The sequence below is a fragment of the Gymnogyps californianus genome, chromosome 9, assembly GCF_018139145.2.
Source record: "Gymnogyps californianus isolate 813 chromosome 9, ASM1813914v2, whole genome shotgun sequence".
Classification (NCBI taxonomy): Eukaryota; Metazoa; Chordata; class Aves; order Accipitriformes; family Cathartidae; genus Gymnogyps; species Gymnogyps californianus.
The window spans coordinates 18,600,735-18,626,085 of NC_059479.1; the positions used below are offsets into that span (position 1 = coordinate 18,600,735).

The 25,351-nt window shown below is 44.5% G+C and overlaps 1 protein-coding gene across 1 annotated transcript; it reads left to right on the top strand.

Moving 5' to 3' along the window:
* Positions 1-1,888: 1,888 nt before the first annotated feature.
* SH2D1A (SH2 domain containing 1A) lies at positions 1,889-17,528 on the top strand. Its single transcript, XM_050901972.1, has 4 exons — positions 1,889-2,025; positions 14,485-14,548; positions 16,910-17,045; positions 17,405-17,528. Exons 1-4 carry the CDS (start codon positions 1,889-1,891, stop codon positions 17,443-17,445), a joined length of 378 nt encoding a protein of 125 aa, XP_050757929.1. The 3' UTR covers positions 17,446-17,528.
* Positions 17,529-25,351: the final 7,823 nt, after the last annotated feature.

The following is a 25,351-nucleotide window of genomic DNA, read 5'->3' on the forward strand; positions in this document are numbered from 1 at the left end:
GCAAATACTTTCACAACTGATTTAAAAAAACAAGCAGGATAGCTGAGTCCCCAGGTTCGCGTAAACGGGGTAATGAACACCTGCGTAACAAGATAGAAAAGCCATAAACATGGTGGTGGAAGTTTTCAGTCCGTTGAAGATGTTTTCTGCAGCTTTCTCAGCTCCTCAGGTGCCAGGCAGGGAGGCAGCCGCTCGCTGGGGTCTCCCTGCAGGGCAAGAGGCTCACGGTGCCTCCGAAAGCTGCAGCTTTGCAGTCAGTGACTTTGGCGCAGTGCCCCATGCGCGAGCTACCCTGTGACTCACTGGTCAGAAGTGCCCATCCCTCAAAAGGACAAGCTAAAGCTAGTTTGAAAAAAATACTTTCAAGGAAAAACGATATTAAAGGTCAGAATTGAAAGACACGCACTGTGAAATCATCAAGAGAAAGCGTTTTGATTGATTGAAAATTTAAAAAGAGCAGCCCTTATTTTTGGTGTTTTTTAATTTAATTTTTGTTCCTGAAATGTGTGTATCTAGAGAGCTATTTTTTCACCCATCCTTAACTTCAACCTGGACACAGCATTCTGTGAACACCTGGGTGAGATGATTTCATTCTGCCCTGTCCTGCTAGCAAACTCAATTTAAAACAAATCAATCATAAGCGTGACCCATACTTACCGCTATATTTTAGTGAGTTATTACTCATACACCCAGGTGTGAGAACATCGCTCATCAGGGGAGTGCAGCGGCCTCACGCCAGGGATGAATTCAGCCCTGAGCTCGCTGCAGCCCAAAGGGGCCGGCCCGGTGGCCATGGTCGCAGGGGTAGTGCCACCTTGTCACTGCCATCTGGTGCCACTCAGTGCCAGGAAACATGCTCGGTCTTTCCATGGGTGGAAATATCTAGGAGGGTATAGAAGCACTTTTTCAGCTTGTTTGCAAGCACATGCGTATGGGAGCATTCAAGTGACAAGCGTACTGAGGAAATGTCTGTGACCACAGCAGGTGAGAGAAATGGCTTTTTTAGACATGTCCCTGGATTTTAGCTGCCCACTCGTGCACCACACGAAGGCGGCAGCGGCACAGATTGCATCAGGAAGGATGTGAGGGGCCTCCTTGCCTGCGCAGAGGTTGTTGCCTGCCTCCAAGCAGAAATAATGAGCACCCCTGACATTAACAGTGATTAAACACCACCAAAGCCTATGAAAATAACTACTCATGAGGTAAATCAGCTCGGGGCCGGCGTCTGTGGGCACTGGACCAGCCACCAAGGAGCAGGGACCATGCTCCACGCCCGTGGCCTGAGGCGAGTGGCCTGGCGGGGCAGGGACAGCGAGGCCAGCTTGCTTCCTCTAATTTCTCACCCCTGGGGATTTTAAAAATAAGAGGTTAAAAAATAATCCCTGTTTTGCAGAGGGCCTTTGGGGTCCTGCTTCGCCCTTCTTTGTCCCCCCTTGGGTTAACACCAGAGGAGACAAGTGCCTGGTGGCAGCCGCTGACAGTGGTGCTACGGTTCTGGCCTCCCTGCCCCAACCCGGGGCGGCCATCCGCCCCGCGGCCGTTGTGCACTCCATCACGTCACGTCCCTGCCTGACGGGGAGCCGCATGGGCAAGGGTGGGCTGTGAAATGACACCTCTGTGCGCAAGCTGCGATGCCGTGAGGATGTTACAGCCTGTGAAAAAGGAAAACAAAAAGGGGCAAAGGAAAAAAAACCACAAAAAAGCTGTGCTCGTTCCTCACTCTTCCCTCAGCGCTGTCTCGCCCTGTGCAGAGGCTTCAGAGATGTGAACACATCCTGTTTACATCTGCCATCGAGACAGTGATGCTGAGGGGAGCACACGGCTGAGGAGCAGTCGGAGGCAGCGCCGTGCACAGGGAGAGCTGCCCGCAGTGAGAGACAGCCCCAGCATGGATGCACTGCCCATTTACCACGGGGGCATCACCCGTGAGGCTGGGGAGAAGCTGCTGCTGGCGGCGGGCACTGACGGCAGCTACCTGCTGCGGGACAGCGAGAGCATCCCGGGAGTCTACTGCCTCTGCGTGCTGTGAGTGTGGCCGGCCCCACGCAGCTGCCATCGCCTCTCTGGGGTGCGGGGCAGGCGAGGGCAGCGGGGCTGGGAGGGGGGTGCCGGGAAGGGCTGGTCAGGTGGTAGCTGATTTCCAACCTTTGCATCCACAGTATGGGGTGTTCCCACACAACAGTGACAAAATATGTCCTAATATTACCATTTGCAGATATGTGTGAGACTTTTGACTCCTTCATGTTGACTTAAGGCAGAGGGGTGTATAAGGGGTGTGGGGTCCCTTGCAGAGCGAAGAGGAGTAGGTTTTGCCTTGCAGAGCCTACGCTTCCTACGGGCATAAAACAAAAAGAGAAAGCAGGCCTGGAGCACGTAGGAAGGACGAATGAGGTGCCATGGAGAAGAACCAGGCAACTTGACTCGGGATGGTATGCGTTGCCTCTTTGTGCTGGATAATCCTCTTGCTTTCTGCCCACTGTTTTCTGCTTCTCTGATGCGCTTGTGGGTGTGCTTAGCAACATCCCCAGCATCCGCTGTCATCGGGAAGGGTAGCATGGATCGCTGTCATCCAGAACGTGCCTTTGCTTCGGGATGCTCTTGGTCAGGCTGTGTGTCCCACGAGCCATCGGGCTTGGAGTAAACTACCTGTAAAGTACATGAAATACTGACGGGTAATGAACTAAGTGGTAATGTTTCATCACATAGGGTGAAAGGGGAAAGATCTGATGGGATGGTCTGTCAGAGAGAGGGTAGAGAAGTTTCCCTGAGAGAGCTGGGGGACGTTATAGTCACAGGACCTCATTTTAATGAGGCAATTTAATTACCCTACTTTTGGCAAAAGCAGAAGTCTCAGAAGTCCTGAGAGAAAACGCTGTGCGATGAAGTACCATTGCATCGAAAGAATGAAGATGTGTCTACCAAGGCTAAACAGAGACTTGTGCCTTACTTCAGCAGGAGAAGGAATACAAGAGAAAACCATTTTAGGGCCAGCAAGAAATTAGCTAACAGAGGGCACTTAGGTACCTGGCAAAAAAACAGAAGAGGAAGAAGAGTCCTAAGTCAGGTTTTCCCCAAATGTCTTGAATACGTTTCCAACAATATGTAATTAAGCCCTGGGTGAGCATTATTATTCCCCTGTTGTAGACCAGTAAATGGAGGCAGGCAAGAAGGTTATAGGCAATCCAGAAATACACAATCTTCTTTTCAGGGAAGATCTTTGTGGCAGAAGATGTATTTTTTCTTCTCTCATGAAATCAGAAGGTGAACCAAGATAGGCGCTACTGCTAACAAATACCTTAACAGCTAGCTGAAAAATGGGAAATAAGAAGCATCCTGAGTTAAATGAAAATGGAATAGACATAGCAAGAGGTAAGGAGTGCTATGATTCCTGTGATGGGAATAGGCAATAAAAGCAGAATCTCTTTTAAGTAACCATCAGAGGAAATGGTGATATATCTCCTTAACACTCAGAAGTCATTCAGTGCAGGCGAAACACTAAGGCATTAGAGAAAGGGTCAGGCAGAATGTTACAATGCTGAATAAAATAGAGAATCCTAAAATTAGTCCACCATTAGTCTAAATCAGGGTGTAGGTATGTAACAAGGTCTTTCATCTGCACACAATCAGTTGGGATTTTTTGCTATATTAGTGGTAATTTATGTCCTTTGGAAGAAATTTCATGAACGAAATAAAATATATAAAATGAAAATAGGAAGAACAGGAAGGATTGATAACTATGAAGCTCTGTAATCTTTGGAGGAAAAGAGACTTCAGTAAGAAACAGAACCCTACCTAATTGTTTCTGAAAATGATGGGCTGCTCATATCTTCATGTTATGTTGCATTCAAACATATATATGATAAGCAAAGGCATAAAAGCAAAAAATATTACTGGTGAATGTTATGCAGGCTTCTTATAGAATATAGATCCTCAATAAATTTTTTATAAGAGAAATTTTCAATAGCTTCTTGGATAAATCCAGATAAAAAAATAAATGAAAAATGTTATGATGAGTGTGATCTGATATAGACAGAAAGGTGGCTGAAAAATGTTAGAGCTAAGCCTTGGTTCCAATACTTAACATTTCAATTCAGAGCATTACATAAGACATAGCAGATACAGTAAGCAAAATAGCACACGATAACTTTGGAGGCAGTTATCATAAAGATACCGGGAAATGGTCTCACACTGAAGACAGCAATGACAGTTTAAAGAAATGGGGGCCATAAACTAGAGAAGTGCTTTGACAGGCAAAAGTTTACCAAAGCAGAGCACTTTAGTGGAGAGATTGGAGGAGCAAGTAGGGAAGGCATGAGAGATGTAGATATGTATTCAATGGAGGATGCTAAGCCTGGCTTTGGTAAAATAAACCAACAGATCCAACCCCCCCGAATTCCAGTCTGAACATCGCGCACAGAGATGAAACACATGGCAAGCATGTGTGTGCATGAGAGCTTTGGTAAAAACTGGGGAAAACATGCAGTTGCTGTATTCGCTGTTTAAGAAAAAGAAAACAAAAGAAAGAGTAAGTACTTCTCTGCTTTTTTATACTTCCTTCTAAATAAATAACGGAAACTATTAGGAATAACAAAGTTATTCAAAAATTTACATTTTGGTTCAGACTCCATGCTGAAGATCACTCTAGGAATACCTAGATACATCAAGATTGGGCAAAACATGTATTTACTGGAAGTACTGAAGTGATCTTTGAAACATGAGAAACAAAACTGGTCAGCTATTAGATATATTGCAATAAGTATCAGAGTTAAACAAAAAATTTTGCATCTTTCCAATGACAATTTCTAACAGAAGTGAAACTGTTTCATCCTGCCAGCGATGTTTCTATTGCTTTTAGAAAAGAAAAAGAGAAAAATAGTCCAGTTTTCCAAAATCAAGACATGTTCAGTCTGTCTTCTTTCCCCTCTCCCTGCACTCCCCTGCAGAAGTAAAACAAAACAAACCTAAAACCCCCCAGCTCCTCAGATCCAAGCCTTCTTAGGGTTCTTTTTTTTTTTTTCTTTTACTATGGGGGAAGAAGGGAGTTGTCAAAATTAAAAGACACAGTTCAGATGAAGAGAAAAGAAACATTTATCAAAAAAGTCATTAAACGAATATTTGGATGACAATACTGTCATCAGCTTGAACTCACATAGGCGGCCAATCTGCACTTCCATCTCCAGGTACAGTAATTGGTAAGTCCTGTGATTGCCACTGCATTGCTTAGGCTCAAATAATGCCTCCTTTTTCCAAGAAACTGCATAAATTTGTAATGCCACCACCACACCCTCCCGCCTGGGCACCCCCAAAAAGCCCTAACACATTTTGGCAGTCTTTGAGCCTCTTAAGGCACATAATAAGCGCAGCAGTGTTCACGGTCATTCGCCTTTTGCTTCTCCAATTAAAAAGTGGAGCCCTGACCTTTAAAAAGGAGAAGAGTCAAAGACTTCATGAATCCCTGACACTGATTTTACAGGGCAAGCATAAAAGAGACAGGTAGTAGCATAAAACCTGACCTACAGAAACGAGTAACTGCAGCAGGCAGGACCCTGTTGTTGGAGTGTCTGGCTAGAAAACTCTGCTTTCTCTTTTCTTTGTTTCTCCTGAAGTATTGCTTTATCTTCCTTGAATGCTGCTTTCTGCTGTCCGAAGTCAAAGTGTGCACATGGCATGCCTGCAAGCCTTCAAAGAGAGAATGTTTTTTGGTGTGGCTGTGGCAAAGCACAAAGAACCCACTTTCATAAATATTTTAAGACCACAATTAAACTGTGCATGGAAGAGCAGAAAGCTTTGATTTGCAGCAGTGTCCCCTAGGGCCCTTACAAACAGAGGTGCTGCTTGCAGATTTTGGCAAAGTTTTTTAATACAAGATGCTCCCAAGATCTTCATTGTATGAATACCATTATTAAATTGTTAATATGTACTCTAAGGATGTTGTTCATCATGTTTTGAACATGTCAACAGAGGAGCAGAATCTTTTCCTGGAAGTGGTTTAGGGTTGCATTGAAAAGCAGGAAGATTTTTGCTGTTCCTGATAACTGGGCTAGGAGAAATGCGTATGCTTTGAAAAACGTACATGTTTTACCTGTAAACGTTAGACACTACACGCTGTACACCAGGGTTTTAGTATCAAAACCTGATTGTTCCAGGGAGCTTTCTTTACTGGTTTGGTCTCCTCTGTGCTCAATACCCCATATGACATTTTTAGCACCCTCAGAAATCCTCTGTGCACACCACTCCTAATGAAGTCAATGGGGGACAGAGGACACCATAATGGTGGCTAGTTTGAGAAGCAGCCTCTTAAACTGTGCCTGAAAAATGGATAAATAAAATGCCTGAGAGGGCCAAAAGCACTGCTTTCCTTTACAGATATATGAGCACACATGCAGAAACAAGCAACTCATGCCTGAATTGGCAAAGATAAAGCATTTGTAGTTTGAGTCTTAAAATTCATATACTTGAAAATACTTGGAACGTTAGCAGTTGTTTCAGACCTTTAAGTAAGCTAAACATGACATTCTTGTCAAACTGTATGTTCAGATTATTTGTTTGAAACCAGCCATTCACGTACTGTGCTGCATTCAATTTGTGGAGAATAATCAAAAGCTGGAATAGAAAGCTGTTTACAGCTCTTGAAGCAACAGTAATGGCAACAGGGATAGGCTGCAGATTTTACGTGTGCTTTTTTTTCTGTCACCGTAACCACAGTGCACAAGTTCAGGCAACGTGCAGGAACTTTCTGATGCGGCAGATGTATCAGCTGTACAGCATGAAGGTGTAATACAAGATCACGAGCCAGCTTCAGCTTAGCATTTCTTTTGTTTCCCATGTAATATTTTTGATAGAAATGGCAGAATAATTGCATTTATTATAGCACCGCACATAATAATCATCATCATTTAAGATGTAATTTGGAACAAAAGCTTCTCTCTGAGGAGGAGCCCCTCAATTCAAGGCTGCTGTTGTAAATATCACGCACTATTTTCAGCTTTGAAAAAAGTCTTCTACAGCACAACGGTAAATTCTACTGAGGTGAGTATTTCAGCTCCCTGCTAATCAGAGTGAGCTTCATCTTTGCTGAGAATAACTTGGCTAATGGCCTTCAGATATTCCAATGGCTTTTCTTGGAAAGATTTTAGAAAGGTAGACAGCCTGAACAGTGGGTCATCACTACGCTAACGAACCTGTAAATGACAGAATGGGTACAATCATTAGATAACAGAACCTAGATTAGCTCTACCCTGGTTCTGTAGGCTTGAGTTTTGAGGATTTAGTTGAAGCAGTGATTTCAAGTTCAGGGATGTTTTGGTCAGACCGTGCCTACCTTGCTCTGAGAGAAACAGGAAATCTGAAAATGAGCTACACTGAATTACTCCCAAACAAACCAAGAAATGTTTCATAGAAATATGAAACAGTAACATTTACAGGGCTATTGACAGTGTTTTAGCTGTTGCAGTTCTTGTGAGTTTTGCCTAAAGTGATGAAAGAAATTTCACCAGATAACATTATTTCATGAGTTTTTGCCTTTGTGAGGTACTATTCTGGAGGACATAGTAATTCATGAAGCTTAGTTACTGGCCCACCATAAAGTAATTTCCTTCTATTTAGCCTCTCAGAATTGAATAAATTCTCATTTTATTTCCAAATTTGAAGAAATTCCTCTTTGAGGCATTGCTTTTGGCTGGCATCACCTTGTACTAGACCAACATAAACCCTGCTCAGAAAGGCTGCACACTTGCTCTTTAGGTAAAGCAGTGATATTTCTCCTGATGGTTAGGAGTGTTCAAGTGGTGAAGATGCTGACAATCTTCCACAGAAATCTGTGCATAAATTCAGGGACCTTTCACAAGATTTGACTTGCTCTTTCAAGCTTCTGTTAATTTCAGAAGAGAAAAATGAAGATAATGCATTTGCTTTATAATGCTACAGTATTACAGCAAGCTAATACTAGTTACTGATTCAGTGTCATTGGTAAATTTTTGCCACAAAAGCGTTGGTAGGGGAATCAGTGACAGAAGTGTAAACTCAGGTGAGTGTGTATAGAGCGCTGTCGTGGGTTAACCTACAGTAACTCTGTTGGGCTTTTCAGATGTTGTAAACACTGATTTAAACTATTTTATTCACTCTTGCTGACATAGAGCTTGTATCTTGCACATCATCTCAATGTGAATGCTATTTCTTTAGCTTGGGTTAGCTGATGGGTGGTAATTGCTAAGTTGCTGTGCCTTGATTGTATGTCTGAGACCTAAATAAGGCAGGAACGAGGCTGCCTGTCAACCAGAAAATGCAAATTCCACGACAGAGTGAGGAGCTGTAAGCTTAAATAGGATTTTCTCCTACATTAAATAACAGGACTTTTTGGCCTTTCTATGATTAATAAACCAAGCAGAAATATAACAATTAAAAAGGAAAAAGAAAGAAAAAAAAAGAAGTTTAAGTGGATGGCTGGATTGATCATTTCATCATTTTGGCAGCTGTCATTTCTGTCGCATGGGGGAGGCCATGCAGCTCAGGGGTACTCTGGGAAGGGGAGATCTTGATGAGCACAGACGTGGGACGTGCAGGCTCCCAGGCACTGCTGTGGATTCCCCTGACCTCACGAGTTTTGGCTCTGTGGTAGCCACCTGCCCCCTCTGTAGCCACTGTGGTGCCCATGCTATCGCCCACGTTCCCAGTTGCCCGCTGGGGTGCTGCCTGAGGTCGGTCCCTCTGACCGGGCATTCAGGAGCTGTTCATCAAACACCTCCAGATAAGGCAGAAGCGGCTGCAATCTGACCTCTCATGCTCATTATGTTATCGGCTGCATGCCATTGACGCCCCACTCCGAAAGTACTGAGTCCCTCAGGAGCTCTCCTGTAGTACTCATCTCCATAGCATTAGTAGTACTCATCTCCATAGTATTAAGTGGTTTCTAAGCATTATCGCAGTTTGTGAGATGAAGAGTTTGTTAACTCTGTTTCACACAAGAAACTGTGACACAGGAGGCTCAGGTCTGTAGTACCCTTTAGCTTTGGGTTCCCAACGTGAGGGCCATGGGAATGGATTTTGAGACTACCCAGTGTTATTCTGTACAGCCTGCTGACTTTGCTTGCATTGCTGAGGGCTGTTTCTTTGTTTCATACGTCTTCTGCTTCCAAACCACCCATCTTCTATTCCTGGCTTTTTCACCCCTCCAGCATTTTGTGCTGCTCCCAGTTCAAGCCCCCTCATGCTTCACCTCTCTATATCCCCTTCCTTACTCATTTAGCCTTACTCTCTCCCAGGGGTTCAATTTTCATTGCTGTTTCCTTGCCCAGCTTACAAAGACATGGGCCCCCTTTTCTTTCCTTCCACATCCACCCCACCCAATCCCAATCTTCCTTTCCAAGATGCCCAATCTAAATTACCTTCTGTTTTTTTCCCCGCTAATCCAGGCCAGGTAACATACAGACATCATTCGTGGCTTGAGATCGTGGACACTGCTTAGCTGAGCGCCCGTGGTACAGCCAGCCCAGGCACAGTGCAGCTACAACTGCTAACAACCTTTAGAGAGCACCTCTCTTGCAGCCTAGACAGCCACCATTGCTTTCTCTCAGAGACTGCAAGAGATATACCTTCCTTCAAACAAATTTTACATCTTTTACTCTAAAAACGGGGCGAAAAAAGCAACAATTACAAGATTTTTTTTTTTTTTAACGTGGGAAAAGCATTGTTTTGCCTAGCCTGTCCCCTTTTCTGGCACTTCTGCATTCTCCATCCCTAAATAAGGTTGAGGCAAACAACCTAAGAAACAAAATTTCAGTCTGAAAGGCTGAAATGTGGCAAAGTTATAAGAAACTGAGTATGGGCAGTATATAATGCTCAGGATCACTGTTTGTACGCCACACCACTGTCTGGTTCTTAAGCAATATTGTAAAGTGAAATTCCACGGTAAGGTCAGGATGCAAATATACCAGGTAAGAAGTGCTGATTGATATAGTGCAAAGACATCAGAAGAGAAAGCTATGTAAAGAGGAAGAAATTGATGTCATCTATCGCTGACATGGCTTTCCCCTGTCTCTTTGTCTTTCTCCCTTTACATTTGTTCCATTTTGGACCCAGAAATGAATACAAATTAGTTTAATAAAATTTCCCGAGATAAAAAACATTTGGAAATGATTTTAAAATACACCATGCAGCTGAAATGTCATGGTTAATTTTAATCTGCAGCATGCGACTAATATCCTCTGGCTATTTCAGTGGTGCAGAAGATTGTAATTATTCACCTGTTAAGGTAAATGTGGCTTTAACAAGTCTGATCACAGTTGAAAAGGAGGAGTGGAGAGGACAGGTAGACAGATGCTGTCTCAGTATGTCATCTGTGAATGATGCCTTTGTAGCTCTTTGGGAGGAATTATCTAGCTATAAAGAAAAAAGCCTATAATAGAAAGTGGACTGTTTCCTGTAATAGCAACTTTTTCTAGATTTTCCTTTGACAAAGTTTTCCCAGTGAAGGTATTGCAACAGAGACAGTGCTAGTGCAGTTCCCAGCTGGTATAACACATCCTTTGTTACGGAGATGAAAAAATAAGTGAGATGACATAAAAATATCATCAGTGATGACCAAACTACTCTTTCCTAAGTGCTATCCAATATTATCCTTATAGCAATGGCTGTTTTCTGCTTCCCCTCATTGGCATTTTGGCATTTTTTGCCTTTGATAAAAAATTTATAGGGCCTCGTTCATCAAGCTGTTAATTCACGATTGCTCCCATCCCCTGAGCTTCACTGGCATGAAAGAGGAGCTTTGCAATTGTGAGTGAGGCTTGTGGCTGTCCTCGGGCCAGATGAAGGGATAGGGGAGCCCTTCATCGGGTCTTTGCCTGGGTGTCAAGAGCTGGTCCTCCTCCAAGATATGCTGGTACGCCAGTGTCACTGTAAGAGTGACTCTGAAATCCTTCTCTCAGTGACATGTGTCCATCTCCTGTTGATTTTGTCCAGCAGAGAGAGGAGTTCAGGTCACTGAGAGGTGGACTTGGCCTGCATCTCACCAGGTAATGGCTGCAAAGCACAAGCTGTATGAGAGGCCCCAAGTGACTAGCACCATGCCCAGGCCACATGGTGTTCGGGTTTTGGCTTTAGCTACGTGGCCACACCACATACAGGAACATTGTGTCACACTAGGAGTTTTTTTCTGCCATGAATTCAGTAAAATGTAGAAAACTGAGCTGTCCCCTCATGATGGCTGGGGAATTTCTCATCTCCTGAGACCTAAGCTCCAGTAAATGCACTTTTCCACCTACTTTTGTTACGGTTTTCCTCTTTGGAAGGTAATGTTCTATACAATCTCAATTTTAATTTTTGCATTTAATTTTTGTTTTAAGAAAAACACCTTGATCTTCCTTCAGTCCACCCTGATCTCAGTTAATGTTGGGTAGTTTAAATCATAAAAACCTTTCTCACGGGAGGCTGTGCCCATGTAGCAGTAAAGAGAACTTGGCTCATCAAAATCATGTCACTCGCACATGGAAGGTAAAAAGCACTTTGAAGTGGTAATGAAGCAAGTTCCTGCTGCTTAACAGAAAGTTTTGATAAGATCATATTCGTTGGCAGAGTACTTATCAGAAGAGCTGTAATTCATTTTGGGGAAACAAAGATCCCAATGGAAAGTTAGATGGGAAGATCTAGCTGTTCACCTTCCTAACAAAATGCGTCCTCCTTCCTTTGTGCATTTCCTTTGAAGAAGCAGGTGTGCTGGTCTTGGGCCATCTGCCATCTACATAGCGGCTGTGTTTACTCACGGCTTCAGAGCCAACAGCAGATGATAATGTTGTGTTTTTCAGCTTAAGCACAGGGAACGGCTTCAGGCCTTTCAGTCTTTCCTCCTCCGGGGAAAAAAATGTACATTTGCCAGGTGAGCGGAGAGCTCTCGCTTGTCCCTCGCAAGGCTGTGATAGCGATGTCATACTCCTCTCATTCTCCATGCTATGCTCAAAGCGTCCATGTTCCCAAATTCTTGTTCCTTCTTCTGTATCTCGTGGATTTTTAATCTGAGCTATTCTTTCTGCTTTCTCTGGGCTTGGTTGAAATATTTTACAGTGGAATTTTTTGAAAAATGCGGGATAGGTGTCTATCTTATACCTCACCCTGCTTTGGCCCTGAATATTACTTTATCTGACCTCTATTTTTCAATTTGTCCAGCTTAGTAAACCGTTCTGGCAGAGTGCTGGAAGCCATCAGACATTTCAGAGTCAGGGCACCACCCCAGCCCCTCAAACACTTCAAGTCATGCAATCTCTTAGCTAGAGAAAATGATGAAAGAAACAACAGATGGTAGCTTTCCAGACAACTGAGCCATTTGTGGAAAAATCAGATTTTAAAGAGACTGAAGCAGTCGGAATGCTTTGGGACAACCAAGAACAAGCATGGGTAATATGCACAGTTTATTATTAAAAACAGGAGGCAAGAGAGTGAGTTTTAGATTTTTACATACTGATTCTGTTGGGTTTGAGGCTTGGAAAAAAATCACTGTGGAGATGGTCAAATACCCACTTCAAAGAAAGGGGACAAAATGCCAGGACCTCTCTGGTGCTTCCCAGTACATTATGGCCTGTAAAATCCTAGTTTCAGTAACTATATATTGGCTGGCGTGCTACATATGTAGGTGCAGGAAAGCCCCTCGTGATTTCTAAAAAGAAAAGATTAATGTGAACATCAGCTACTCATGAAAAGCTGACAATACAGGCACAGCTCTCAGAGGTTTTAAGAAAGGACGTGATGGCACAAGATTGTCTGAGGGTCCTAATGGGAGACACTGGATTCCCTGAACATGAACATATCTAGTGGCTTAGAGGGATGTGCTTTTAAGCAACCGGGCTTGAGCTGTGTCCTCAAACACCAGTGACCATGGTGCCGTGGCATGGACAGGAGAACAGTGTTGTCCTTCCACGTCCTTCCCTCCTCCCACAACCACAGCAGGTTGCTCACACCTCTTTCCAAAGGCCCTTTCTGGGCCTGTCTAAATCCCTGATGGACTGCAACAGTTGAGCTTGCTGGGGGAAGAAGTGGGGTAGTGGCGGCTGTTTTCCTCCTTAGGTTTCCACGAAGTGAGCACGGCCGGCCACTTTTCATGTCCATCTGGTGCCAGGTGGAAAGTCGTGTCTCTGGGGAAAACGCTCCCTTGGTGAACACGAAGAGGCGGATGAAGTTGTGGTGGGATCGTGGGGCTGCGTCAGGCATATTCCCATACACGAGGAGGAGGGCAGCGTCTCAGCTGCTGCACAGGGACTTTGTCCCCGCAGCAGCCCCAACGGGAGGGAACGGCTTTGTGTCTTCCGCTGCCGTATTTAATCACAGTGGGAGTCGAGTGGTGGGGGGAGAGCTCACAAATCACGACAGGCATTTTTGCTCCCACTTTGTGGGGTTGTAGCGGTGTGACAACTGTTAACAACTTCCTGCTTGGGTAAATTATATCAGACACCACTTTGCAAAGGTTGCTGTAATGACTTTTTAACAAGAATTTATCCAGGAGCCATGACATGGAGTGTAAGTAATTGCAATCATACGGTATCTGTGTCATTGATGGTTTCTGCTATTTTTTAGTAACTACTATAATACCATGTATAATTGGAAAGAAATATAGTATTTTTCTGCTTTCTTAAGAATAAGAATTGATGCTGAAATAGGGAATGGTCACTAAAATCCTGCTGTGTATTCATGTAAATCTACGTAGTATGAAGTACAATCTTTCTTATCTGATACCATCTAAACTAACGTTGCACCCACGGAACTACTATCAATTGTCTCTGCTTCTGAGTTAAACTTTTGGATATTGCTATAATAATCTACCATGTAAATCATTCACTGTGTTGGGTTCGTAAGAGAAGCAAGACTGACTCTGGACCTGAGTATGTCTTGTGTTATTAGTGTATGACTCCTTATTCTCGAAAGACTCAAATTAGATTTAAAAAGAAGGCAGATTCCACACCCGTACAAGTCTCCTTTATCAGTATTTGAGAATTAGGAGTGTACAGGCAAGGCAAAGAGTAATTTACCTTGCTTTTGTGGGTTTAGCTTTCCAAATAAATTACACTCATGCTATTGCTTCTGGGAACACCTGCATTTAAATCAATCACAATACAGTAATGCTATCTGCCAATAATACACCTTCTCTTTTTCCAGGGAAAGTGTGTCTGGTGTGCCAGTAAAAGGAGGTCACTGAAAAAAAAAATAATAAAAATGCCGAGGCAGGAATGAAAGCAACGTCACTTAACCTAGAATAACTGAATATTGCTAAACTAGATCTGAGTCAGACCAATCCCTCTCATCCAAAAAGAACCCAGGAGGTTGAACGCTGCTTCTGACCTTTGTCTCAGTTTTTTTATCTACCTAGAGCCTTTATGGGTGATTTTATTTTTGAGGAAAGGTTAGCAGATGAACTGACTCCCACATAACAGAGTGTACCTCTTGTGAAACCTGACAGTAGAAATGAGTAATAAATGCCTGTTGATTTTTTTTTTTTTTCCACAGGCATCAGGGCTTTGTTTATACCTACAGAGTGTCCAAGACAGAAACTGGGTCCTGGAGCGCTGAGGTGTGTACTTCTCCTTTCTCTTCTGAAAATTTCTACATCCTGTTTGATGTTCATATTGATTTAATGAAATATATTCAAATTATTCATGTTTCTGCGCAGTCTGATTTTCATTGAAGGTAATCGATCTTGAGTGTGCCCATCACTAAGATGTCTTGGTGCCACTTCTGACAGTCTTGAACTCATAAATTAATTCCCTGTTACATTTCAGCTGTTGCATAATGCAATAGTGCATTATTTTGCATCATTTTAAATGGCAAAAATAGTGTTTTTTTAATTTGACAAGCACAATCAGTTCCCTTTTACCCTACGTACCAATAATGTCAGAACATTTAAGGAAATTATTTTCAATCTATCATCTACAGTGTTTTAAAGTTAATTTATCTCCAGATTAATTCATCATTGGTGCAAAACATATATAGGGTAGCCAAAACTTGATACAAAATATGTTTTCACCCATCTGATAAGAAACTGGTAATTCAAGTGTAGAATAACACCATTTGCAATACGGACAACTATTTGGGTTGATGGAATCGGGATGCTAACCTGTATTTCTTTTATGAAGGTCTTGTCTTTGGATGTACTCTGTGTATTAATTCATAATTAGCTTTCTGTTTGCACATTAATGAACACTGATTACAAACATTAAATAATTTCTAGACAGGCATAATTCCTTGGCCATTATTATAACAGAAGTGGCTGCAGTGCTCTGGAAGACAAGACTGGTTCTGGGGTTACTCAGAAGCAGATTGGGGAGTAAAAGTGACTCACATTACTGCGGAGTAAATAATTATCCATGTCACCCTTGGGAATGGTACCCAGGAAGAATTTGCTCATTTGTTCCTGTAAGGCATCGGGAGCACCCTGTAGATTTGCACTGCCCAAGCAGGAGGGTTTTCGGGACAGGGTGGGGGTAGTAGCGCACCCAGCGTGCCAGGGCGAGCGCTGGTGTCTCAGGAAGGATGCCGAGACCCCAGGGACCTCCACCTGTGGAGGATAATTCCCTGAGCGAGGCTGCAGCCTGCTTTGGCCCCAGGTAACATCAGCATCTGCAGTGAGGTTTTTCTAGTGCTATATAGGCCTGCTACAACTCCTCCCCCATGACCTCCGCTGGCTTCCTACGTATGGGTCTTGGGCTTTCCCTCGCTGTATTTTAGGCAAAACTCACCTGCATTTCACAGCGTAGGAGTCCTGAAGACCCAGGACTCTCAATACAGCCTCTGCAGGGAAAGGTGTTAGCTACAGACCCATGACACCAACCCTTCCTTTACACAAACAGAAACCTTTAAGTAAATGTTGCTAAGACTACGCTGGCCTCAGCTGTTAGAAACAGCAGCCTAAATCCAACTTAGCCCCACGAAATGTGCCCCCAAGGCCAAAACAGGCTCCAGCTGCAGCTGGTGCTTCCCTGTCTCTGCTTCCTTGCCTGTGGCTGCTTAGTCTCTGAGCAAGCTCAGGTCGCACCCATCTTTCAAGGACGAGGCAGGGAAATTAAAACAGTGCTGGTAAAATCCCAGCCAGTGCGAAGCCTCCAGCTGGTGCCAGTGAGGCAGGATTGAGCCCACGACTGCTGGGTGAGAGCAGCGTCCCTCGGGTGGGACTATGCCAGCAGGACCTATGCTTGTCCTCCCATGACTTTGGTGGGGAGGAGTTATTATGAGAATGCCCTGAAGGATTTAACAGAAACATTGGATTTTTGATTAAAAGCAGACACAGTTTCATTTCACAGTGTTTGAAAAGATGCTAACGTAGAAAGATAGAAAAACTCCCACTTTTAATAAATAGGTAACATTTTGCTGCTGCCTTCGTACAAGAGGGAGACAGGAATACTCAATGAGCACATAAGCCAGTATTGAATGCTCAGAGAAAGACTTGCAAAGAGGCTGTATCCATCCTGAATTTAGTGGTGTAAGAACTCTCCCTTCCCAGTAAGTGCCAGGTAGCTCTCTCGGCTGGAAGTATCTTACTGATAAACCCCAGGCTGGAGGTTAAATCACAGGCTGCAATAAATCAGAGTCAGAAATAGCAAAAGATCACTTCAGAATTTGCTTAATAAGCACGGCAGGCTCTTGGTTTCTCTTGTCGTGATTAAGAAATCGTCCCTCTTCCAGCCTTATATCACCACACTGCTGGAAACTGCTCTTACTGCAGGGAGGCCGCGATGCCCCGGAGGAAGGAGGAGAGCAGTACGGCTCATTGACTCATTTTAAGTTGGCACATCAGGGGGTCCAAGTGAAGGGCTGGCTCCTTCCCTGGGGTGTGTGTGCATTTCTGAGGCCAAGGCTTCTGTGCCAGCGCCCCGAGCCCCGCACAGACGCTCGGCACCCAGCATCCCTTCTCACCTCTCACCCTTTGGCTTCTCAGACAGCGCCCGGGGTCCACCGGAGGCTCTTTCGGAAAGTGCACAACCTCATTTCGGCCTTCCAGAAACCCGACCAAGGCATCATAACGCCCCTGCAGCACCCAGTCGTCAACCATGCGAAAGCCAAATACCCCCCAGGTACTCGTGGGGCGGAGGGAGCCTCGGCTGCGGCTGAGCAGAGCTCTCCACGGCGGTGGGGATGGAGGTCTCAGACTTGTTTGCATCTTTGCCCTGAACTAGCCAGCAGGGTGGCACTGCCAAAAACATGCCCTAACTTTGCTACTGCGTGATCGAAATGCCGGCACTCAGGTGCTCATCAGGGATAGGGCCTGTCAATGTGATGAGAAAATGGATTTTGAATATGTATTCCTGAGTGCTATACCAGCGGTGGCTACCTTCCCTCCCCAGCGCCCTCACTCTTGTAGGTACGAACCTTCTGATCTGTCCGTTTTCTTGCAGTGTTCATCCTTTCATGTCTTTGTGATTGTTTTTCTTAGGGAGAAATGAAGGCCATGACCTCCACCTGCAGCCGTCATGAAGATGTTTCCCCAAGTGTGACATAATCATATCTTCCAGCATCTCCTCTAGTCCGTGCTCTAGAACAGAATGATTTGTATGATAGTTAATACAACTCCATGAGTTTTCTTGTAACATTTGCAGAAATGTGTATTTCATAGAATTTCTAGCTCAAAATTTGGAAGTTTTAAGTTTCAGAATGTTTTGAATTTAGTTTTGTTTTTTTTTCTTTTTTGTCCTAAGAGAGGATAAAAAAATATCAACTACTAAACAGTATAATGTCTTTTTTTTCTCTTTGTACTCTCAAGTAAAAATATTTTTCGCTTCAAGATTAGTTCCTAATTAATTATTAGTTACTAATTTTACATTACTTAACTGTGGACTCTTTGCTTTGTTCTGGTTGGCATTTATGCAGAACTGGGCAAGTCCCCTTTTATAGCCTTAGGAAAATTGCTTACATTAAAGTGTCCTTGCCTTGGGTGGGCTGTGTGTCTGTCATTCATACAGTTCCTAAAGATATTGCAGAAGTGGCTCCATGAGGATCCCCGCTAACTAATTTCCTATCACACCAGGCGCTCTGCCCTGTAACTCAGCAGAACTGGCCACCACTGCCCGGATGCACAAAATTTGTAGTTTGCACAAACGATCAAAAGCTTAAGCAACGCACTGAGTAACCGAGAACAACCAGTGAAGTGGAGAACATCGCTCTTTTTGCTTTTAGATATTCTCTGTACTTGAAAGAAACCACCCCTGCATACAGTTTTAAAAAATAAATTATTATTTTCGCATGACAGTTTCTCTGCTTTTCTTTACCGATCCATGTGTGTTTCCATGCTGCTGCTGGGCTCCTGGAGGAGAGGTTTGAATCTACAGGACTCGTCAGCTGCGCAGGGTTAGCACGTGGCTACCAGGGAACTCAGAGTACGTGCCTTTTACAGGTGGGCTTTGACAAGCATGATGACACTGTCCTGCCTGAACTGGCAGACAGTAGGAAACACTTCTGAACAGACTGGATGTCCTACAGCCCTCTTGTTTCAGGAGCTAGTACTGTATCTGCACTGCAGTCAAAGGGTGGCAGACATGGTCCGGGCTCCCCCTGTGTGGGTTTCTGCCCGGCAGGCTTGCGTGAGCTCCTGGGAGCTTTGGGAGGGACCCCAGCCCCGGCCCAGCCTTGGTCGTGTGCGCTCGGTCTGCAAGGGGGATGCGTCTGTTCTGGCTGCTAGGTTTGTGCCACTGTTAGTCACCCTTCAACCCACACAATCGGTCCTGACTATCAAAAGAACGTGATTCTCCCGCGCTCCCTTCCAAAGCACAAGACTAACAGTGACTGCAAATGGACTACAAAAATATATATTTTTAAAAAACAACTCTTAAACATTGTATAGCCACCTTTGGGTTGCTCTGGTTAAATGTTTCATGCCTGTAATTCCAAATTCTGCACAGCTTGGAAGGCTGGAAACATTTCCTAAGAGGGAAAGAGACTTTTTCCAGAAACACCAGGCTACAGGCTCAAGAGAACAAAACGAACCAAATTCCACCAGACGCGGCCATCCATGGCTGGGCGGCACAGTGAGAGGCACCGCAGCTCCTTGGGGCTGGCGGCGGCTCCCGAGGCAGCAGCTACTTCCCTGCCATAGCCCCAGTGCGTGTCTTTGTAGCTGCAGACACGATACTTACACGGGGAAGCCTCCTTCACCACTATGTTAAAAAACCCTCCACCCATAATCTGCTTGATTGTTGGTATCCTGGATCCTGCCTTGTTTTCACTTCACTAAAGGCAAGCTGGATGCGAACAGTGACAGAGCAAAATGGGCTGCAAGTGCAGGATTCAGCAAGGTTAGGATGCTCCAAGCAGCATTTGATAAGGCTGCAAGGTTTACTTCTTTTTTTTCTCCCTGTAAGTGGCTCTGTGTGTGTGTGTGTGTGTGTGTGTGTGTGTAAGAGACAGTGTGTGAGTGAGACAGTGCAAGCAATAAAACATTTTCTGTGAAGCACAACATGTTCCTTGTAAACCAGCAATGGGAATAAATGCAAAAAATACACAGCCCCATCATAACAGGGATCGGTGGGCAATACCATTGCAAAATTGTGACAATTTCAGTTCATTACTCAGTTTCTGTCTAAATGAAGGTCAAACTTCATTTGCGGTGAAATGTCCCATCCCCTTGACTAGTCACATCATATTTTACACTGTGTGTGCATGTGTTGCTCTGCGCCTCCTTGTTACATATGCTTGTTGGTTGAAATAGGGGTCTTATCTTAATACAATGCCATACAGTGGCAGATCCAGCATGATTTACTCTTTAATAAAATATTTAAAAGCTGTTTTCTTAATCGTTACATAATTCAGCCAACATCAGCCATGGAGGCGCTGAACTGCCCACCGCCAGCACGGAGTGCAACGGCCGCAGCACCGGCTGCTTTGCTGTCACTTGTGCCCATGGAACCTTTCCCTCCTCCTCTGTGCCTTAAAGGTTTCCCGGCTTGCTGCGCGTCTGCGGCAGCTGGTCCCTGGCCGTTCCTCTCTGGCTTTGTGCTCCTGCAAACCATCCTTCCCCGAAACCAACCGACCTGCTGGGTGCTGGCAGAGTGCACGTGTGCCCCCAGGCTTCCCCGGGGAGCCCTTTTGCTTTCTAAGTGCTGGGGCTAAACTCCTGGTTTACCTCGCCTCCCCTGGGAGCAGGGAAGGGTGTGCGTGGAAATGGTCTGTGGCAGATGATTGCACAGTGGTGGGGATAAATGTAGCGGGAAGCACTTTGCCCCAGGGCTGTTTCCTATAGAAATGTCCTATTGACTTCAAGCAAAGGCTGAGGCTGTCAGTGCCGCATGTGCAAACCCTGTGGCGCAGGAGCAGCAGCCGTGCGTCCAATCTGCGGGGCAGTGAGCTGAGGATAACCGGTTTGACTATGGATGACTCCAGCAGTGCATTGTTCTTCTAAAAAATACATAAAATGGCAGAAGATGCCATTTTTGTTTAAAGCTGAGAATGTCGTTTCAGTTTCTGATGTAAATTATTAAGACAGAGGCTTGTTTGTGTTGTTTCTTTTGGGTACCCAAGGGTCTGGAATTGCTGTAGGCTTAAACAAGGTGGAAACAGAGAGAGAAGCTCATGGTACCTGTGGGACAAGGAGTCAATGTTTGGTTACGGGAACAGTAATATGGAAATTATATAGATTTCATGCATTGACTTAGGTGTGAAGAGCTACAGATCCTTTCAGAGATCAGCAGCTGCATTCTGCGGGCATGACTTCCCAGGCGCTTCTTCCTTCCCACCACCCCTGCCAGGCTGCAGCCACACTGGGACGCAGCCCCTCGCTACCGCGGTTGCTCTGCCCTGTCCCACCCCAGCCCTCCCGTTCCCCCCCTTCCCCTGGGTGCCGCAGCCCTGGCTCCGACTGCTGATTTTGCAGCTCAGCGCGGGGACTCTGCATCCGCTGCCCCGGCCCTCCTTGCTCTGCCTTCTTGCCAGCAAAGGCAATGCCGCTCCTCTGCAGCGACTAATCCTGCCACAGCTCTGGTTTTGCCTCCACTAAGCCCTCCCCTACTCCCCGGCTACGGCTGTGACAGACCTCCTGCAGCACTAAATCAACACCGTCTCCCAGGCTGGTATTCTTCCCTTTTCTACTAGGGCACCCCTTTGGCCTCGCTTCCTTCTTATCTATCCAACACAGCTCTTCCAGCCTCAGCCCTAACGCTGGGTTATTGCCCAGCCCAACTGCTCCGATCTGTTTTTCACCACGTAACCTTTCCTTTAGCCTTAAACACTCCTTCTGCCCCTCTGGTTCACTGTCTCCTCCTCTCTGTTGCATGTGCTGGGCTTTTATTTTTCCTCACGTGCACACTTCTGATACACACAGTCGTTCATCATCATCTGTTTGAGGCAGCTCTACCGAACATGCAGGTACTTAAACTTTGCTCCTCGTCCCCTACCACCACTGTCGACTTCACCCACTCAGTTCTTGGGAGCGCAAAGGCATTTAGCAGAGTTTTTTTTCCTCTCTCAGGTTTGTTCTGATGAAATGCAATAACCTGTGCGCAGGAACTGCCTGTGATTTCACCTGCAGTGAAACCTGCAGTTATACGCATGAACTTTGGTGAATCAGAAGTAAAATTAAATCTTGCTAGCAACCCCCTGCCCCCCAACTTTTGAATCAACCAACATTGCCTGAAGCCCTTATTTAGCTGTATGGAAGCACCTTTTACTGACACGACCAGAATATCCCAAATACATGGTGTAAACAAAGACAACGTCACATGCCATCAGTTTGCACCTTTATTTTTTAAAAATGAAATAGTCAAAGTACTTTCTTTTTCAAATATCGACACGTAATATATTAACTTTCAATATTTACAGCGTGTTGCTGGGATGTTCTTGTAGAAAATGCATGCTTCTGGTCTGAAACCCAGAGCAAAATGCATCAGACCATTTAACTGCAGCCATATAACATAAACCTGTACAGTATCCAGTCACTATTCAGCACAGGAGTTAGAGCAGGAATAAAAAAATTGGGATCTATTGTTTCCTAGCAACGAGGCTGAGGCCATTATAACACAATTTCTGTAAGATCAGAACCTCTAACTGGTGTTAGACAGAAAGTGAAGATCTTGGCATACATTGTAAACATTTTTACTGTTGATGAGAAAGCTAAAAAGGAACGTTACTTTGACATATATCGTATGCTATGCTTCTCTTTCTCGTTTATTGACACTTCTGCCTGAAGAGTATGAAGATTTTAATGTTTTATCATGGTTCATACAAGTAAAATACTGTCAAGGACACGATCTGATATACTAACATTTATTAAAAGGCTAAAGTCCACACGAGATCTAAGGAAAAACTGGAAATTGTCAAACACGTTTCCTTAGACAAATAATGGCAGGTGACAAATGCCCAGACAAATCCACAGCGAGTCCGACTCCACCGTTCCCAGTTTCTGCCGAGAAGCGATTCCTCTGGCAGTCAGGGCGCTTTTGACCTGGTAATGGTTTGTATCAAGGAGAGGTTTAAATAACAGTCAGCATTTGACGGGGAAAACCCTTAACGGCTGTCGGCGGCAGCCTGATCTGAGCGTCACCGTGCTAGATCAGCCACGCTACGGCGAATCCCCCCGAGCAAGCTAACACCCTGCCAGGGATCTGCCGCGCTCTTTTCGCTCGGGCTAAAACGGGAGCTCCTCTGCCTAAACCGCTTTCCCCTTCGGGGCTGTACCTCGGCTTCCAGCAGCACCGGTGGCCATCGCTCACCTGGAAGAGCTGCTGCTCTGCAACCCCGGCGCTGGGCACCGGTGGCCATCGCTCACCTGGAAGAGCTGCTGCTCTGCAACCCCGGCGCTGGGCGCCGGCGGAGCGGGGGCTCGGCGGGCAGGGGAGCGCAGGGCCGGGACGCCAGCGCTTCGGGAGCGCTCACGGCCAGAAAGAGAGGCCACCTCTACCCAGCTGGTGTACAACTCAGAGGACGTTAAAGAGCTCAAACCAAACAGCTAGGATGTGTATACCGAGATGCACATTGACCAGTTCATATATATTTATTTGGCTATGTTCTACATAGATATCTATATATATATATTTATACCTTTGAAATGTTCTAGATTTGCTAAATAAATACGAAAGCAAAGGAAACATTACTTGTACACACTATTTGTTTGGCTGTCATAAAAAATATAGCACGTATTTCTCGTGGTAGGTACTTTGCTACAGGATAGTGTGCAACAGTGGCTTTTATTTTATTTTATTTTATTTTGTTCCACTTTCAGAACCTTGTTTGCAGTGCAGAATGCTAGCATCAGATTATCTGATCTAAATAACAGTAACAATTTCTATGCCATTATTTTTCTTTTTCTCATTTGGGTCTCTAGGCTATAGTGCAAAATAAAAAAAATTAAAAAAAAAAAAAAAAGAAAGAACAGAAAACTACAAAAAACAACACTGAGAAATTGGTCTAACTACTAGGAAAAAAAAATGGAGACTGAAATATTCCCTGCCTCCATCTGAGGTTGTTCATGAACAAGATGGTCCAAAGCTATTTGTCTGCTTAGTTCTCACGAATCACTGCTGGCTGGCCCATGTGTAGCTACGACTTCAGTCTCCAGTGCTCCTTCAGTCACAACTCTTTTCTTTAGCACTGTCATCTCAACACGACATTTGTATTTAGCTTCCTAAATTTCTGAAAGCGTTACGATGAAGGCATTTTTTTTGCTTTTGTAACCGGGCCATGTAATGTCATGTGATTCTTTACATATCCATATTCTCCTAAGAAATATTGTTCAAGAATGTACCTTACACTGCACTCAGGAACTGGGAAAATGCCAAATCTACTTTCAGAGACAAACTTGTAACCCATTTCACTCTTTGACCTTTTGGCATAGTATGAGAACAACAGTAATCAAGGCAGTATTAAAAAACACAGCTGTAGGTAATACAAAGTGCATTTCCCGCATATAATACAAAGATAACTTTAAGAAACTAAAGGCACAAGCTAACTAAATATGTATTACATACTAGAAATGCACAGTTCAAGGTAATTCTAATAGCTTCAAATATTTGTTTATAATGGATATTTAAAGCCGTTTGAAAATGATCCTCATTAGTGAATTGCAAAAAAGTATAATTGCTTAAAATATAAGTAAAATAGACTCTAATATTGACATCTTGGATCAGTGATAAAATACATCATCACGTTTATGAATGCACTCTCTATATACAATTCATAAATTATTCTTCCATTGATTAAAAGCATATTAGAGGCTCAAGGATTCAAAGGTCCATTTTTAGGCTGGTGTGGAGGTATTCAAATTCTCCGTGATCGTATGGAAAATTACAGAAATCAGAGCTGTCAAACCTGGATGCTGTCAGCTCCCAGTTCTGTACGTTAGTTAATGATGAGCCTGATCAAAATGTGTATGTGCAGATTTTGGTCCACGATTCCCCCTGGCTGGGGAGTAGAGGGTGGTTGTACGGGCCAGGCTCTCGCTCGGCCTGATCCTGCACCCCCAAAGCTGCGCTGGCTCCCGGGGGAGCAGAAGGAGTCTGGAAAGAGATGCTAATGGTGTGAGGCTGAGACCCGAGTTCAAAGCCCTGGGGAGGTTCAGGTCTCAGGTGCCAGTTCAGGCTCATCTCTAACTTTGGTACAGTCTGCTCCACTTGCCCAAAAACAAGGGAAAAAAGAAAACTGGAAAGAAAGGAAGAAAGACAAAGAAAGCACTTTGTTGGCTTCAGTAAATATGAGCAGAAATTGTTTCAATATATTTACCATGTCTGTTTTGAAAGAAATGTGCAATAACATCACTGTTACGGATACACAGGCTCTATAACAAGACTTCTAGCTCCCTCTGAAAGTCAGTAAAGGAAATCTGCTTAACCGTCCCCCCCTCCCCGTGTGCCCTCCCCACCTCCCGATAATCAGGTCTTTTAAAAATGACAAGCTGAAAGAAGGATCACCTACTCTGCTATGAAATAACTGTGCCAGCAGCGCATGATACCTTGGGAAATAAAAATTTCTGTCCATGCAATATAATGCTTTTCTATGTGCTCTAGATATTGAGCTGAAAAGTGAAGAGTCATCCCCAAAATGTTCTACGTTTATCAACATATTTACTATCCACACTTAGGTTCATCAACTCCCAACCCACCAATCTTCTTCAGACTTGAAAAAATGAGTAATACAACAGGATTATTAATTTGAGATGAAAAGAACGCGATGCCTAAACCCAACAACACTGCAATTTCCAAATGATCTGTGAAAAGACGAGTCCTGGCCCAACGACTACAGACAGGACTGATCCTGCACGGCTTGTTGTTACTGCACCGTGTGGGCCCTCCCAGCTGGGTAACGAGGGTTGTCCCAAAAGCACTGAGTTAAAGCCCAGTTTGGAGCACGCTGATGTCAGCGGAGAGACTCCTGTCGACTACAGTGCTCGCGAAGCCCTTCT